General features: G+C 35.9%; 1 protein-coding gene across 3 annotated transcripts in view; it reads left to right on the top strand.

Annotated features, from left to right (window-relative positions):
• The first annotated feature begins 98 nt into the window (after window positions 1-98).
• Usp16 (ubiquitin specific peptidase 16) overlaps window positions 99-18,866 on the top strand; it is a 23,521-nt gene continuing 4,753 nt past the window's right edge. Inside the window, exons 1-14 of one of the 3 annotated variants that reach the window (XM_010608581.3) lie at window positions 99-244; window positions 1,183-1,376; window positions 3,710-3,811; window positions 4,865-5,043; window positions 7,498-7,601; window positions 9,159-9,262; window positions 10,260-10,447; window positions 10,958-11,053; window positions 11,796-11,926; window positions 12,227-12,314; window positions 13,373-13,451; window positions 14,860-14,951; window positions 15,389-15,445; window positions 16,469-16,645. In XM_010608581.3, coding sequence (XP_010606883.1) covers window positions 3,751-3,811; window positions 4,865-5,043; window positions 7,498-7,601; window positions 9,159-9,262; window positions 10,260-10,447; window positions 10,958-11,053; window positions 11,796-11,926; window positions 12,227-12,314; window positions 13,373-13,451; window positions 14,860-14,951; window positions 15,389-15,445; window positions 16,469-16,645 — 1,356 coding nt within the window. In that variant the 5' untranslated portion in view covers window positions 99-244; window positions 1,183-1,376; window positions 3,710-3,750. The remainder of the gene's footprint in view (window positions 245-1,182; window positions 1,377-3,709; window positions 3,812-4,864; window positions 5,044-7,497; window positions 7,602-9,158; window positions 9,263-10,259; window positions 10,448-10,957; window positions 11,054-11,795; window positions 11,927-12,226; window positions 12,315-13,372; window positions 13,452-14,859; window positions 14,952-15,388; window positions 15,446-16,468; window positions 16,646-18,866) is intronic. The other 2 variants (XM_010608580.3, XM_019205181.2) reach the window with 2 other exon arrangements.

The raw sequence follows: 18,866 nt of genomic DNA, 5'->3' as shown, positions 1-18,866 counted from the left end.
CGCTTCAGAATCGGTGATTCAGAACTTCCGGCGCGACTGCGCGCAGGCGCAGATTGACCGGCAAGAGTTTGGGGACCTAGGCCGAGTCGCTTCCCATAATGCCGCGTTCCGGAAGTTGCTGCTTTCTACGGTCCCTGTGGATTCAGCTCTGTCGCTGTCTGTTCGACACAAGGAGGAAGACAGAGCTGGCTACCCTGACCAAAGGTCCCTTTAGATGATGCAGTTATGGGCGCTGTCGCTGTGGGTGAGTTCTGGTCCCACCGACTCGCTGTCGCCACTAGCCTAACTTTCTGCTTTCGGAGAGTCCGTAATTTCTGCCCCAAATTTGTTCTCTTCTGGAAGGCCTCTCTTTGAAGCGTGTTTTTTACGCTCTCTCTTCCTGTAGCATTGTCTCGATGGCTGCACGTTCTGGCAATTCCAGGAGCTGGCCAATGAATTGCTGTTGCTGGAGTCCTCCTTGACCCGTTGACCCCTTGGATGCCCAGAAAATGGAAGGGGAGGGAAGGAGGGGGAGTGGGAGGAAGGTATGTTGTGGCAGGCGCCAGGAGAGGAGGTGGGCGGCTGGCCTCGAGACAAGGAGCTCCCTGTGCCTTGAGCTGGACTTGCAGCTGCGTCCATGTGGTTAGTAGGAGAATTAAGATCTGTCCGCTGTCTGATTGAATGCTCCTAGGACTTCTGCAGTATATACAAATGTGAAAAGCACATTTAAGAAAGATGTGCTGATAATACTTTCCACACATTTTCATTTGTAATGGAACCGAGTATCAGAGATAAGCCAGAGAAAGAAAGGAATTGGATTAGCACGAAAGCTGGCAGGTCTAGATTTTATTTAAATTTTTGTGGTTATTTTGTCTTTCTGAGACCCGCCATGCAATCCAGGCTGGCCTCAAACTCACTGTAGCTCAGGCTAGCCTTGAACTCCTGGCAGTCCGAGTTCTGGGATTAACAGGCGTTCACCACCACGACCGGCTTGATTTAAATTTTTGCGTGGAGTCTTGAAAAGAGACATTTAACTATTCTTGCCCAAAGATTCACCTGAGAAATCTAATGGATGTATTGGGGTTTTATAGCTGGTGACACAGTACTTTCTTTTCATGATTCATTAGTTGCCTTTATAGTTGTCACATTTACCGGAGCTCTTTCCACAGCACTGAAATGATCCCTTATGTCTTCTGCCTGCAGCAATTACAATTCGCCTTTCAAGTTTTCCTTTGGAGTTTGAGTTACTGCAATCCTCATTACCAGATTTACTAGTACTGTCTTCAGTACTGAAGGCTTCTGACTTCATTCTTCACCTTTTTCTTTTTCATCAGAACTTGTTTACTCAATTCCTAAGTACCTACCTTTGCACCTTGTAATCATCCTTTATGCCTCAGGTACTATTCTACTTTTCTATTTCAATTCCAGAAGTATTATCTGAGAAATTACTATCTACTAACGCTACGCTGAATGCTATAGGCAACTCAGAAGTTTTGCCTAGAAACATTTCTTTCTCCTGGAAATTAAGATTGCGGAGAGGAAAAATAACATATGTTTAGACTGAAGAATTAAGTAGTCTCCCATAGTATCTCACAAAGAGAGAAGATGAATAGTGCATACTATAAACACTGGAGAGGTTCAGTGGAGAGTTTTAATGAGTGAAGGGTAAAGCTTCATTGAAATAGAGAGCTTGGAGGATTGGTAAGATTTGGACAGATGGGGAAAGTATCTCAGTTAAAAATCAAAGGCACAGAATGGAGTCAAGCTGTTTTGGTTTAGAGCAGTGGTGGTGAACCTATGACACGTGTTATTTGTTTTTCTTTTTAGAGAGATTATACTAATGTATGAGTTTTATTTTCCCCCTGAACTTAAACCTCAGTATTCAGGTTTAATTGCAGTGTTGCCATTTCTTGATAAATAAGTGGGTTTTGGGTTGCAGTTTGGGCATTTATCTCTAAAAGGTTCACCATCACTGGCATAGAGGATACTGAAGAGATAGTTTAGATTGGAAGACAAAAGAATACTAGTCTTGGAATCCAGAGATCTGCATTTTTCTTACATTTCTGTCACCCTGCAATCTTTTACATTTTGTTTCTGAGTTTCTTTAGTGAAGTGCCCCATTTAAAGAGTTGTGAGAATCAGATGTGATAATATTTATGGAAGCGTTTTGAAGATTAAAAGTATCATCTAATTGAACTTTAGTAATTTTGAGGGGGGAGTAGTGAGAGTATTGCCAAAGCATAGAAGCCAAATTACAATGGACAGTGACTGTAGAGTTCAAGAATATGGACTTGGAAACTATCATGCTTTCAATCAAAAAGTGATTTGATAAAATGGCATTATTGGAAAATGAACCTGGCACTTGAATACAGAACAGATTAGAGAGAGTTGAATTGGAGGCAAGAACTTGGGTCCTATTTTTTCATAGAATCTACAGTTCTTGGTAATATAAATTACATTAAATGTTATCTTTGAAGAAAGGAAACAAAATGTACCTCTTTTTATATGTCACCATATGCTTTGTATAACTTTAATCATTTATTTTATAACATTTCAGGTTTCTTTGGAATGGTTAATTACTTGGTGTTGCTCTTATTTTTTTATACAAATCTTTTGAATTGTCTTTAATTGCACTTACCCATCAAGATCCAGCAGAGGTGTCCCTCACAGACTCTCAGCCAGGGATGTGATGACAGCTAATGATCAGATTACCTGAAAGTAGTGATGCAGCTTAGTGGTAGAAAACTTAACCTGAGACTCTGGGTTTGATTCAAAGCACTGCCCTCATCTCAAAAAACAAAACAAAAGAAAACAAAAAATTAACTGGAAATGTTTTCTCTAGGCCCTATTTTCTACTTAATGGAATAAAGAATTTTAATAAACATCTCAGGTAAAATGACTTATAGTTGTTTAAGAGATTTTGGTACTAACAAGTTAGTACAAAATAGTCCTTCAAAATCATTAATACTATTTGAAATTAGACCTCTTATGTTCTTTCAGCGCTTTTTATGTTTTCTGAATTTGAATTGTTGACTAAAGTGTTAAGATTTGAGGCTGGGGATTTAGCTCAGTGATTCTGACATGCAAGGGCCCGAGTTTGATACCTGGTACCAAAGAAAGAAAGAAGAGAGAGAGAGAGAGAGAGAGAGAGAGAGAGAGAGAGAGAGAGAAAGATTTGATGTGCAGCTAGATTTGCCATATAGCCTTCCAAATTTGTTTGGGCAAAAATATAATAATGTAAATAGTAGAATACAGTTTGAATAAGTGGTCAAGCAATATTTACAGGAATTCTGCTGCATAAAAATATGTATCATGTTTTTTAATATTTATAGTTAGCTTTGAAATTCTTTTGCAGATTTTCTAACTCCATTTAGAAGGTTTTCAGAATTATTTTTTAATTTATGCAGTGATGAGTTGAATTCCTACAAGTGTCAAGTGCTGAGACTTTTCAGGATCTGTGTAAAAAGACTGAAGCTCTCTCTTGACTTTTGTATTTATTGAAAACCTCTTAATTTTGCTGAGAACCATTTCCCCAACCTATGAAAAATGGTGACGACACTATGCTATCTATTAAAAGTTGTTAAAAATTAGATATACTTGTCAGTGTTCTTTGTAAATTATAGTGTGATAGACCTGCACAATATTGTGTGGCTGTGTTACTTTTGCCTTCTAGAGCAATGTAAAACATACTTTTTATTTTTGGTCAAGCTAACTTAATCTTGTTTTCTAGATTGTTACTTTGTGTCAGTAAGTAATCCATAAAGTGCCAGCATGGGGAAGAAACGGACAAAGGGAAAAACTGTTCCAGTTGATGATTCCTCTGAATCCTTAGGTATATTTCACTATTGAATCTTTATATTTATGTACCTAAGTGGATATTTTAAAATATAAAAATGGGATTCAAAGTGTGTTTTGTTTTATACTCTCCATTTTAGTGTTATGTTGACATGTCACTTATTGGTCTTACAGCATTATTTTTTTCTCATTGAGTTTATTGGTACATTTTAGGTATACAATACAGTTACATTCATCATTGGGCTCTTGTACCTTTACATGACAGGTCTTGGTTGTTATTTACAGCATTTTTGATAGCATACTATTCCATTGATATAAAGGACAATGTGTGTATACTTCATAATTTACTTATTTAATTCTCTAATGTTACAGATTTAGATAAAATTTAACTTTTTAATGTTATGAACACAAGAAAAATAAACACATCATTGTTAACTGTTAACTGTCCAGTTCTTCTCTTGATACAGTGTTTACTCAGTATCAGATTTTTATTGACAACTTTAGCCTTCTCTTTGATGCTATTTTATGTGTTATACACTGTGATACATTAGTCAGCTGTGAGCTACTGAGAATGTGACCTCTATCAGAATGTGAGCTACTCAAGGAGAAGTGGAGTGGCTTGGTCACTTTTAAGTTCCCTGGCTTCTAGCCTGTTGCCTCGCCTGCAGGAGGTTGACTGAAGAACCTTCTCTTCAACCCTTTTCAGATAAAGATCAGAAATATGATAAATGCTCTTAATTTAAAGAAAATAGCCAAATAAGTTGAAGTGAATTTATAGGGGTAATGGTACTTCTACATAGGACTTCCAACAAGCCAAATTTAAAATCTGTATAAAATCTTTTTCTCAGAGGCCAGGGTTATATATAGATTAGTGGTAGAACACTTGCATGGCCTGTGGAATGCCCTATGTTCGCTACTAATTATCACCCAACACCAAAACATAATTATCCCATAATATTTAAATAACAGACAAGATTTCATTCTAATAATCTAAAACCTTGTTTATAGAGTAATTCATTTTTGAAATTTGGACATTAAATGAATAAAAAGCTATTTTTGACCCCATATATTTTCTGTTTTATTTTAATAGAACCTGTATGTAGACACATTAGAAAAGGATTGGAACAAGGTAATTTGAAAAAGGCTTTAGTGGATGTGGAATGGAATATTTGCCAAGATTGTAAGATGGACAATAAAGTAAAAGATAAATCTGAAGAAGACACAGAAGAAAATCCTTCAGTTTGGCTGTGTCTTAAATGTGGCCATCAGGTATGCTTAAATTTTGTTTAATATGGTATTTTAGAAAGCTCTTTGAACTTATTTTACTTAGAAAGTATACCTAAAAGTATTGTATGGATGAATAGGGTGCCAAATGATATAGGTTATATTCTCTGGGGAGCTGACTGTGAGATAAAGATTTGTGTATGGAGGGTGGGAGATTTAGCTCAGTGGTGCTACTGCCTCACAAGTGGAAGGTCCTGAGTTCGATCCCCAGTACCAAAAAAATTTGTGTATGGATAGTTTACTGGGGAGTGTTCTCAGGTACCATGCCAGTCAAAGCTAGGAAGCACAATTAAGCAAGGAATTCGAATGATAAAGCAGGTAGAACAGTGTCTCATCCAATGGCACAGTGGACTCTGGCCTTAGAGAGGTGCTCTGAACTGAGACAAGGGACCAGGTCTTTGTATCTGTGCAGAGACTGGTCATTGAGTGTGGTCTGCACTGGACAGGTGGTAGTGGAGGGGAAGCAAGCCATCTCCCTTCCATTAAGGGTACTTATATTTCCTATTTTTCCTCTTTCTTTGTGTCTATGTGGTCTATGTGTATATAACATTCTTTACATTTCGTCACCCTGTAGGTTGGTCCTCACCACCACATTAAGGATACTTAGAGTTTCAGCATCACATAGATCTCTTTTGTTGCCCTTTTATAATTATACCCACAGCTCTGCTGCTACCCCTCTTCCCAGGCCCAAGCATCAGTCTGTTCTGTATCTAGAATTTCATTTCAGAAATTTTATATAATGCCAGACATGGTGCATGTTTGTAATCCCAGCACTTGGGAGGCTGAGGCAGGAGGATCACTGACTTCAAGGCCAGCCTGGACTACATAGAGACATCTGTCTCCAAAAAAAAAAAAAAAAAGTATATAAATGGGATGATACAGTATGTAACTCTTTTTTGTTTTGTTTTTTGAAACAGGGTCTTGCTATGTATTTCAGGTGGCCTTCAACTCACTATGCAACTAGGAGTGGCCTTGAACTCAGGATGATTCTCCTGCCTCAGCCTCCTAAATTCTGGGATTACAGGTGTGTCCCACCACCTCCAGGTGTATGCAACATTTTTGTATAGGCTTTTTTTCACTCAGTATAAGTCAGGTGTGGTGGTGCATGCCTATAATCCCAGCACTTGGGAGGCTGAAGCAGGAGGATTGCTGCGAATGTGAGGCCATCCTGGACTACATAGTGAGTTCAAGGCCAGCCTGAACTGTACAGTGAGACCTTGTCTCCAAAAAAAAAAAAAAATCACCTGAAGATTTACTCAAATCATATGAATCAAGTTTTTTTTTTTTTAAACTCCTCACTGCTTTTTATTTTCCTTCTTTCAGTACAGAGATTTAACCCAGGGCTTCATGCATACTAGATATGTGCTCCATCACTGAGTTGCAACCACAGCACAAATCCCCCACATTTAAATTTTGAGACAGGGTCTCCACTGGTTGTCCAGGCTTCCGCACACTTGCCATCCTCTTGCTTCAGCCTCCCAAATAGCTAAGATTACAGGTGTGTGTGCCATCTTGCCAGGTGCTAGTTTTTGGAGATTACTAGTAACAGTGGGAGGCAGAGTTACCTCATTTTTTTATGGGTGAGTTTATATACCTTTTAGGTGAACGTTTTCTGTACCACTTGAGTAGATTGTTCAATTAATGCTTATTAGCCCCCTTCCTGTCTGATAGATCTATGGTAATAAAGTAATTCTATTAAATTTTTTTTTTTTGTACTGGGGATCTAACTCAAGTCCTTACGCTTGCAAGGCAGGTGGCAGAACCACTGAGCTAAATCCCCAGCCCTTGGTAATTCTATTATCTTGAGATTTACAGTCCAGATGAGAAAGTATATGAACTAACTTTCTTTCTTTCTTTCGGTACTGGGGATTGAACTCAGGACCTTGTGCTTCTGAGGTACTTGGTGAAACCACTGAACTAAGTTCCCAGCCAAATGATATGAACTTTAATAAAAAATAGAAAATAAGGAATGCTACTAGGAATTTGCACCATGCTTTGTAGGGATTTGTTTGCAGGAAGGATACAGTATTTTCTCATTGGGAGAAAAAGCATGGGCTTCTGGGAGAAGATGGCTTTGAACAAGGTCCTGAAGAGTAGGTGGGATTTGATCATGTGGCAGTTATAATGAAGGATCCAGGACAGATGGATTAACATGAATAGAATCCTGCCCATTGTGAAAGTGCTGAGTGTGTTTTTAGCTGGTAGTTGGTATGTGAGTAGGAGACCTAGAAGACGGTAGGAGTTAAAGCTGGGAAACTAGACTGGGGACAGAGGGGGTCAATTTTGTCCATATGAACTGAGCTTTCTTTTAGGAACATTAAGCTGAAAAGATTGTTAAGAATGACAAATGTTCTTGAGGTACTTGTATATTTATGATAGATTATGAATTCTCTCTTTTGGTGAATTTTGTGACTGAGGTTTTTGTTCATCATTCTCTAGGGCTGTGGCAGAAATTCTCAGGAGAAGCATGCCTTGAAGCACTACATGATACCAAGATCTGAGTCTCACTGTCTTGTTCTCAGTTTGGACAACTGGAGTGTCTGGTGAGGATCAATTCCTGTACCCCTTGGATGGAAAGTATATGAAATATTGGAGAATGTAATCTGAATTTTTTTTTTTTTTGGTACCGGGGATTGAACTCAGGTCCTTGTGCTTGCGAGGCAGACAACGGAACCATTAAGCTAAATCCCCGGCCCTGAAAATGTTTAAGAAGAAAGAAGGTTAATCTTTTAAAAAGTATTTGTGTACCATCAAAGAAGGTGGAACATGTGATACAAAGTTTTGCTTGGTGCTGTACAAACAAAAATAATTGTATAGCTTGTAAATTTGGCATGGTGTTGCACACCTGTAATCCCAGCATAATGGGAGTCTGAGACAGGAAGAGCTCAAGTTCGAAGTCAGCCTGTCAAGTTAGTGACTTAGTGAGGCCATGCTTGAAAGTAAACACATCAACACATTTCATTGTGAAGGACCTATGTTCCAAATACTGCAAAAAATAAAAAAAGAAAAAAGTAATGGCCAGAGATATTGAACATTTTTTCATGTGTTTGTTGGCCGTTTGCATTTTTTCTAAGAAGTGTCCATTTCAGTTGCCTGTTCTTTGATTGGAGTTTTAAATTTGGGGATGGGATCTATTTTTTTTTTTTTTGAGTTCTTTATAAATTCTACATATTAGTCTTTTATTCAATGAAGAGCTGCCAAAATTTTTTTCCCCATTCTGTAGGTTGTCTCTTCATTTTATAGGTTGTTTCCTTTCCTGTGGCGAAGCTTTTGAATTTGATACAGTCTTATTTGTTGATTCTTGGTATTATTTCTTGTGTGATGGGGGGTTCTGTTCAGAAAGTCTTTGACCTCACCTCTGTCTTCAAGGGTTTTAACCTATTTTATCTTCTAGCAGATTAAGAGTTTCTGCTTTAACATTTAGATTGAGTAAAAAACTCTCGCTGTCTTTGAAGTTTACAGTAGCTGTGGGCTTTTCTTGGGGACAGTGCTGCTGGTCCTGTGCATTGTTCTGAAGCTCCCAACCCTGGGGGCTGACCCCTGTGGGTGGAGATACCTTCCTCTCCTTGGAAGCCGCATGAGCTTCAGGACGGCTTTGTTCTTTTTTCTGCACTGTGCGTCATTCCTCTACCTTCTCTGTAGTTTGTAACTTTCCTGTTAGTTCCCTCCTAATTCCCAGAGATCTATTTCTTTTTTCTTTTTGTCAAGTTGTCATTTTCTAGATGTCTGATTCCAGGTCATGGAGAGGCTGCTGACCGCTGCTATGCCATTTTGTTCTCCTTCTGTGTTTCTAATACATCTTTTTTGTGTCTGTCCTTACTTCCTCCCTTCCTTCCTCCCTTCCTGGTACTGGGGATTGAACTTGGGACCGCTGCTGAGCTATATCCCCCATTCCCTCTAATAGAATAATTTGGAATTATACACTTTGGGTTCCAGGAATTATTTTTTGCCTCTCCTTGTTTTTGGGGTACTGGCATTCGAACTCGGGCCCTTGTGCTTGTGAGGCAGGCAAGAACCACTGAGCTAAATCCCTGGCCGGTGCCTCTCCTTTTTTTAGTGGTCAGTTTGTCATTTTTCTTCTTTGATCTTTTGGGATGTAGGTGTTACATATGTGATACTGAAGTCCAGTATTGCAGTTCAAGCCGATTGGGCCAAGTGGTTGATTATATTAAAAAACAAGCCAGCGCTACAACTCCAAAACTAGGTAAAGTAATTTGTTTCTTAGTGAATATTGTAATATTTATGTACTGTATCTGTTGGTATTTAGAATTATTTTAGAATTATTTATTTTACTACCTAGAATTACATACATAATATTAGTTATGGTTGATTTTAAGCTATGAAACAATTATGGTTCACAACGCAAAACTGAAAATATGAATAGTTATGAGTTAACTGTTAGAAGGAATGTGAGAGGTGATGTAGTTTCATATAAAAAAGTCCTGGACTAAGGTTCTGGGCAGCAGGCTCAATACCCCAACCCTGGCCAGGACCTTGTAGACCTGCTTTCTTCTGAATTTACTGTGATGAATTTTGTAATAGAAAGATTCCAGTCTTATCTTCTAAATAAAGATTTGTATTTCCTCAGATACTTTGCAGGTTTTTTCTACTTGTAGTTACAGTAATTGACTTGATTACAGCATTTGCTTTAACACATTCATAATGGGCTGTCATCATGTCTCACTGCCAGGGACTCTGATTTGAACATGTTAACTTTAGCCAGCTTGAACTGCCAGTGGTACATGCATGACTCTCTCAGCAGCAGGAACATGTTAAGCTTGTTCCTTAGATGTTTAGTCACAAATGTCTTTATCAGAGCTGTAATTATTTGTTACTTCAGAATTAGTTTTTGGCCCATGAAATTCACTTAAAAATTCACGTCCATTTGATTATTTCATCTTCTAATTTCAGAAGGCAAGCTACGCCATTTGTACAGTTTTTATGTCACAGGAAGATAACCAAAGCATACACTGTTTGATTTCTTTTGGCAAATTAATTCTTATGTCAGAAATATTTGTTTATTGTTTATGTTCATGGTAATTTACTTGCATTTATTAGATAACATTTAAAATCAATTTGGTGACTAATAATTACATTAGATAAAAATCAACAATTTACTCAGTCTGTTCCTAGTATTAAGTATGTGATTGATATAGCTGTATTATATATTTTACCAAAACTTTGATTTTTTTTTTTTAAAGCATTGAAAGATAATGGGAACATTGAACTTGAAAATAAAAAATTAGAAAAAGAAAGTAAAAATGAGCAGGAGAGAGAAAAAAAGGAAAACATGGCTAAAGAAAATCTTCCCATGAATTCTACTTCCCAAATTACAGTGAAAGGACTCAGTAATTTGGGAAATACATGTTTCTTCAATGCAGTTATGCAGGTGCCAGCATCGCTTTTTCCCCTTTCTAAAAACCTAACCTTTTCCCCCAGAAGGTCTGTTACCTACGTTATTGCAGTCCCCTCACCCCATGTATTTCCATGTATTCAGAGTAACACCAAGGAAATCTTTATTGCATGTTGACAAACCATTGTGGTGACCATCGGCAAAAGGGGTTCAGTTAGAACAGTCATAACTCCTGCCTATGAGTACAGAAGCTAGTATGTTGTTTACCAGATGTGATAAGTGGTGGTAAGAGAATTGTGGTGGGGATGTGGGGTCACTATTTTGTACTGGGTGATAAGAGAATGTCCCTCTGAAGTAATGAATAAGCTCAGAACTGATATAGCCAAATAAAGTGGGGAGAAGAGTATGCCTTAACCTTTAGTTTGCAATGAAGATTTCTGTGCTAGTTGTGATTTCTTGTTTAAACAGAATACACACTTAAATAATTTTCATCAGTTGATTTGCTTTTATGTAATTTTCCTTTTCTTTTTCCATCCATCCTCCTAGAATTTGTCACAAACACCAGTGCTTCGAGAACTGCTAAAAGAAGTGAAAATGTCTGGAGCAATTATAAAAATTGAACCACCTGATTTGGCACTAACAGTATGTGCTTTAAAATTTTTGTTTTAATAGTAACATTCCTCTGAATATCCATATACTAAAATTATTTTAAAGAAGTGAAACATTTCTACTTTTTTGAGTTTTTTTTTTCTTTTTGGATACTAAATTAAACATTTTCAGGTTCATAGAAATTATAAGTAGTCTTTACATTTTTTGCTGCACATTTGCCATGTGCCGCTTCCTTTTTGTGAAGTGATGCTGTGAACCCAGAGCCTGCCTTTATTCTCAGCATCTTTTAAGATGACTTAAATGCAGTGTAGTCAAATGAATTCTGCCTTACCCATTTTTATTATTTATGTTTTGCTGTAGCTCTTTCAGTTCTTAGCAGTAAGTTCCTGATCATCTAAAATTGAAATAAGAGCTGATACCTTCCTAAGATAGTGAGCTTATATATATATATATATATATATATAGTTTGTTTTTTGTTTTTTGTTTTTTCCAGACAGGGTCTTTCTATGTAGTTGAGACTGACCTGGAACTCACTATGTAGCCCAGTCTGGTCTCGAACTCACAGTGATCCTCCTGCCTCAGCCTCCTGAGTGCTGGGATTACAGGCATGTGCCACCACGCCTGGCTTGAGCTTCTATATATTTTGATATACATTTCAAACTTTTAAAATGGACAGTTGTAATTGGTATGTTGGCAGTGTAACTAGTTAGGTTTTGGTAAAGTAAATGGTACCAAAATTTGCCTGACAAAAATAATTTTCTTTCACCATATTCAGGAACCCCTAGAAATAAACCTTGAGCCTCCTGGCCCTCTTACTTTAGCCATGAGCCAGTTTCTTAATGAGATGCAAGAGACCAAGAAGGGAATTGTCACACCTAAAGAACTCTTTACTCAGGTCTGTAAAAAGTGAGTATCCTCTTGACTGTACTTTTCAGTATATCAGTAAGATGCTAAGAAATAATGTGAAAAATTAGTAGCATTAGTCAGCCCAGTAAGTATGTTTTTGAAAGCACAATTTATTTCATTCAGATTTAAAGAAATGTACATTATGTTATAACTGAATCTTCTAAGAGCATTTATTAGATTAAATAGAGATTTGAGAAAACTAGAGCATTGTGATATTTGGGGTATGAGCCAAAGATTTTAAAAAATAGCTTCATATTTTAGTAGACCCGTCATTTTCTTTCCTCCTTTGTTTTTCTGTAGGGCAGTGCGGTTTAGAGGCTACCAGCAGCAAGACAGCCAGGAACTACTCCGCTATTTATTGGATGGCATGAGAGCAGAAGAGCACCAAGTTAGCATATTATGACCGTCGTATTTTATACATAATCTCATCTCATGAGCTCGCCTGCCACTGGCCATCCTGAGGGTTATTAATGCTGTAGAAGCTAGTCATTGAGGCCATTGTATTTTTACTTTTTTTCTGCACTGGCTTTTTCACCTAATATCTTTTCTTCAATAGAATAAATCAAGAGAATTAGAAATGATTCACTTTTTTTAGATGCTTTAGTTTACTTGCTGTTTTGGGCAATAATTTTTCTTTAAGGGTTCTGTTGATTAGCCTATACCAGGAAAACTGCAGTCTTTGAAACCATTTCTCCCAAAACAATTCCCAGTTGTAGCACAACCTTACTTTTTTACTGAATGTGATGTAATAGAATTTCTTTAGATCTAGGAAGCATTTTCATTTTGTAAGAATCAAGGAACATTTTTTGCATTTAAAAGTTTTTGTTTACTGCCAGGATGTGAATGAATTAATATAGTTGGGAATGTGAATATAATTAATAATTACAGTAGCAACGGTGATAACAGCTGATATTTAATTCTACATTATTTTATGCCAAACACTGTTTGTGTTTTATGTGAATTATCTTACTTAGTTCTCACAGTCATCCTGTGAGGTAGATGTTGTTATTCTCAGCCCATAGATTCTGAAGCTAGGTGTAGAGGTTAGAATTGAAATTTAATTCAAGGACACCCAGTAATGATGGAACTTGATACTGGGTGTTAGAATCAGTACCTGTAGTTCTTAAGTAGCCACTCTGCATCTAGGACAAGATACCTCACTGTCTTTGCTAAGGCGGTGAGGTGGGCATGTTCAGAAAAGCTTCAGTGTGAGTATGTTTAAGGCCTTGAAATAATAAGTACCTTTATTCAAGCGTTAGGGAATACTTTATAGGCACAATTCTTCTTACCTCCTTAAATTAATTAATGTGATCTTGGAAACAGTTTTTATTTCAGTAAATCTGGAGAGCTACATCTTGAGCCTTTCTTGATTACATATATTCTAAGGAAAATAACTATAACATTAAAAATTTAATAGTATATATATATCCATTTTATTACTTTTAGAGAGTGAGTAAAGGAATTCTTAAAGCATTTGGTAATTCTACTGAAAAATTGGATGAAGAACTAAAAAATAAAGTTAAAGGTAATGTCTCACTTTTTGAACTAAAACACTACAGTTGAATTCCTCTGTAACTTTAGGACAAGATGGCTGGCACATGTATTTCAAATCTACAATTATTAATATATAATTTCTTTATATCACCATTAGTTTTAGAAAAATATTTAGTACTTCAAAGATGAATATTTTAGAAAAATTCATTTGTGATATATACTTTTTATGCATTGTAAAATTTATAGAAAGAACTAGGATGACATTACAGTTTTCTTTTTGAAGGAGTTAAGAATTATCATTAGCAGTAATACATGCATCACACTTGTATGAGTTGTCAGTAGCTGGTTATTAATTATGGAGCCAACTTAGTTTTCAGTGCTGTGTGACATGTAAAAATTTTGGACAGTTCGATGTGGACAACTTACCGTGTTGATGGAACTCATATGTACACCGTACTGTATTAGAGGTGCTAGTTACGTTGTTGAGCACTTAAAATATGACTAAAGAAACTGATGAACTAAATTTTCATTTAATTTTAATTAAATTTAAATGGGCATACCTAAGCATTACTATTGTTGTAAAGCCCTGGTTCCAGTCAATTCAAGGCAACTCTTCCTCCTATTTAGAACCTGACCACTACCAGAGAATCATAGCTGCTAGCACCATTTGGCCTAAATGTGTTTGCATAAATGGATACCTGTCATTTGACTATGCTTATATATTTCATATATTTGGAAAATTAGGTGATTAGGAAATAAATTTATGTCACCGTACATTAAATTTCAGATCATTTCTGGGAACATAGAAAACCCAAAAAGAAGATTTGGCCTGAAATGTTATTGTTGGTTTTTTCTTTTATTTTTATTTTTTATATTTTTGAGATAGAGTCAGGCTGACCTTGAATTCACTGTGTAGCCCAGTCTGGCATTGAATTTACAACAATACAGTGTTCCTGTCTCAGCCTCCTGAGTACTGGGATTACAGGCCTGGTTCTGAAATATTTTCCTGTGGATTTTTTTTTTAAGTATAAAAGACATTTACAAAGCATATTACATTCACTTTTGTCTCCCAAATTTGCTATTACAGAATCTTTTGTCAGTGCATTACTGAATGTTAAACTGTTAGAGCTAGATCAAGGGAGTATATTATCTTATTCTGATCTGATCATTTTGCTGATGGAGTTATTGATATATAGAAAGGCTTGCTGAGTTGCAGTGTTTTACACTGACTAATCTGGGATAAAAGCATTTTTTTCCTTATGTATAAAGGGTGATTATTAAATTGTGTTGTGCTCAGAGGTAGAGCATTTACTGCTGACTCCTATAGCATACAAATAAAATGGTGACTATGGATAGAGAAAAGTTTATGGGACAGAAATTTTAGAGTTAGGTTAGTAGTTTTCACTTTTTTCGCTAATTGTGAATTTTTTTCTTTATAGATTATGAAAAGAAAAAATCAGTACCAAGTTTTGTGGATCGCATCTTTGGTGGTGAATTAACTAGTACAATCATGTGTTATGAATGCAGGACTGTAAGTGGATAAATGTGGCCTGGATTTATTAATATGCATTGGTTATAGTGTATCAGTTGTTCCTTTCAAAAACAAATGTCTAGCTAGGGATTTAGCTCAGTGGCACCGTGCCTGTCTGAAAAGTGCAAGGTCCTAAGTTCAATCCCCAATATCAGCAAAAAAACCAGACGTGTAACTTCACAGAGTATTCTTTGTTGAACAGATCAATTGTGTCTTATTCTTTGCTGGAAATATTAGCTCCTAAAATCTTGAAGAAGTTACTTTAGCATTTTAATTTATTTCCCCTAACTCATAGTCCTCACTGCTGTATAATTTTATTTCAACTTTTCATAATCCTTTGTTTATTAAAACCTATTTCCCATCCTACCTCCCCTAGTATGTAATGTTTCATGTGAATTTCTTCCTTCCTTTAATATTTTCTTTTTTGGTTGATTAAGGTCTCCTTGGTTCATGAATCTTTCCTTGATTTGTCTCTTCCAGTTTTAGATGATCAGGTAAGACTATTGAGTTTATTTTATTAAGTAGATATGTATTTTTTTTTTGCCCCTGTTAGATTTTATGTGGGAAGCCTTGTTACCCTTTTCATATTTACATATTCCTAGACCGTGGAGAAAATTTGATCAGTCTAATTGACATAAACAATATTTAGGATTTGAATAAAGAATAGGTTAGATTCTTTAAGAAAAGAGGTTAATGTAGAAAAACAAAAAAGACGATGCTATGTCTGAAATTCTTTATAAGTAGTTAACTTGTTTGTTTATATGTAATGATGTATTTTTCACATATTACTATTTACTTTCATTATTTAAGAATATAAGTCTCTTGCAAAATTAAGGCATAAATGTTAAATAGTATTATGTCCGTTTTAAACCAGATTAATTTGTTTCCTTTTAAGCAGTTGTAGGAAAAAAGAACATATTCCAGTTTTGTGTACATTATTATTAAACTTAATATGAATTAGAAGCCTTTGCCCTATTAGTGACTTGTCTCACCAAACGTGATTTTGTCTTTCTGTAACATCATTTATATGCAAGGAAAGAAAAAAGAACAATATGTGTGGCATGATACATAAATCACTTATAAACGTAAAGTGCATTTAGAAAGGGACATGTTTACAGTGTGATACCTCATATATCTAATATAATTCAGTCCATTCCTTTCTGTTATTACACTTGCATTTAAAATTGGCCTTTTGGGTCGGGGATTTATCTCAGTGGTTCCACTGCCTGCCTTGCAATCGCAAGGAGCCAAGTTTGATCCCCAATACCAAACAAACAACAAAACAAAATAAAATTGGCCTTTTGATGTTTTGTTTGCTCATTTTTCCCAGTGTGTGAAACTTGCTCTCCAGTATATGAGATAAATGAATTTTGTCCTAAGTACACGTTCAAATGTTGGTGAAATAAAACTGGTGTGAAATAGAAGTAGAAGAAACTTTTAGATAACATGAGTTTTCTTTTCACCACATGCTAGTTGTAAAATTTTGCTTTTAACCCATATTTTTTCCATATGTTAAGAGTGTTAAGAAAAGTATAAATGATAAAAATCTGAAAAAGACAGTGGAGGATGACAGTAAAGACAGCGAGGAAGAGAAAGATAACGATAGTTACATAAAAGAGAGAAAAGAGATTCATTCAGGAACAAGCAAGCACTTACAGAAAAAAGCAAAGAAGCAAGCCAAGAAGCAAGCCAAGGTGGGTACTTGTGAGGAAAGTCTTGCTTTTCTAATTTTATATTTTGGCCTGTTCTGTTTGTAGTCTGATTTCATTTGGCAATCACACAGTCAGCTCATTTAGTAGTCTTTGCAGGGAAATTGACTTAAGTAGAAAAATGTAAGGAAGTTGTGTTTCTTTTTTTTCTAAATCTGGCACTACTTGTGGAAGTTCTTTTTGATAAGCTTATTTAACTTTTAATTTAAATTTTTGAGTTTTTTTATTTCACACTCACAAACTTCAAAATACGTAAAGGTAAGTCACCATTTTCCTTTTATAACCAGTTTTGTTACTGTGTATTGTTCTGCGATTCCTTTTGGAAAATATGAGTAAATACAAATATGTTACCCCTTTTTTTGTTAACTATACTCAGTCTTCTGGACCTGGTTTTTGTTTGTTTACTTATACTTTGGTTCTTAGATACTTTTCCATTTATGAACACAAAGTTTCCTCCTCCTCCTCTTCTGCTGCTTTTTTTTTTTCCTTCCTCCCCGTCATCTTTCCCTTCCTTCTCTTCCTTTTTTTTTTCTTTTTTGTCCTCCTCCTCTTGCATTATCATCACCACCACCACAGTTTTCTTTTTTTGTTTGTTTTTGTCTTTTTGAGGCAGGGTTCTCTTTATAGTTCAGGTTGAACTCATTATGTAGCTCAGGTTGTCCTCAAACTCGTGGCAATCCTCCTGCCCATGCCTCCCAACCGCTGGGATTACAGATGTGAGCCACCATGCCTGGCTCATCATAGTATTCTTTTTCATGGATGTACAATTTTTTTAGCCATTTTCTGTTGAAGGAAGTTGTTTCTAATCTTGTGCTGTGATGGCCAATATTGTGCCACAAATAGCCCTGTACTCATGCCATGTATAGGGTAGATTTTGAGAAGAAGATTGCCTTTATTTTATTTATTTATTTGTTTTCATTCAGTTTATTGGTACATTTTAGGTATGCAGTACAGTTACATTCATCATTGGGATCTTGTACCTTTACGTGACAGGTCTTGGTTCTCATTTTTTTCCCCATCCCCATGCCCTCCTTCACCCCCTTTACTCTCCCCTCTGTACAAAGGAGGATTGCTTTTAGTTTTGATAAATATTATCTAGTTATATTGCACAAAAGTTGTACAGTTTATATTCACATCAGCAATATATGAGACTTCTGGTTTCCTTTGATTGTTGACAGCAGTATGCTATCAAACTTTCAGATTTCGCTTAATCTGGTGGAAAGTATTATCTCAGTTTTATTTTACGTTTAATTTAACATAATTTTATTTTTTCAGAGCCTTTAGTATTTTCTTTGAATTATTCTCTTAATCCTTTACTCACTTTTCTATATTCCTGTGTCTTTAGAGATATACATTAGCAAATGTTTGTATCCTGTGTGCTGCTCTTTTTCCTTCTGGAATTATAGGCTAAGTTACCATTGTGTCTTTAGGTAATCCAGTAGCTGGAATTCTGATGAAATGCCTTTTTTTTTCTCTAATAGGAAATAGATTACAGTGGGGAAAAAAAAAGATGATTTTAGGGGGAAGAATCCTTTACTGTCATTTGTCCATGTGACTTCCTTATTACTTTATTAACTTTGGGACATTTTTCTCAGATGTTTTCATCCATTCTGTCCACAGCAGTCCTGTAAATGTGCATTCTTAGGTTTTTAGTTTGTTCTTTTATCTTTTCAGTGAAACTTTGGCCTAATAATTATAACTCACATGGATATATTTTATCTGTTTTGTGTGCAAGGTCTGATAATTTGGCTGCAGGGGTAAAAAGGCCAGTGTAACAGTTGTAGAAACATCTGGATCATTTCTCTTAGCACAGGGATCATGACTGTACATTTTTATTTTTCCAGTGTAATAATTTTTCTTGATGATTGGTGATTGTTTATTCCTGTTTTCATTTAAAGAATTTTTTTCTTGATATATTCAGAAACCAATAATAAAGGAACTTTTAGGATGAGCTTCTGAGTGAATTATTTCTTATGAAATTACTTTCTTTTTTTCTTTGGTACTGGCGATCAAACTTGGGTCCTTGTGCTTACAAGGCAGCCAGCGGAACCACTGAGCTAAATACCTGGCCCAAAATTACTTACATTTGATTGCTAAGCAGCAAGACTTGATATAGTACATGTTAGTTTTTAACTCTTTGCCTTTTTTGCCTAGTTTCTTTGTCTTTTTCCTTTTTCTTTCTTTCTTTTTTTTTTTTTTTTTTTTT

Source organism: Fukomys damarensis, unplaced genomic scaffold, assembly GCF_012274545.1.
Source record: "Fukomys damarensis isolate Sample0158 unplaced genomic scaffold, DMR_v1.0_HiC HiC_scaffold_24, whole genome shotgun sequence".
NCBI classification, from domain to species: domain Eukaryota; kingdom Metazoa; phylum Chordata; class Mammalia; order Rodentia; family Bathyergidae; genus Fukomys; species Fukomys damarensis.
Note: the sequence above shows the minus strand (reverse complement) of the source record. Positions and strands in the feature narration are given on the sequence as shown.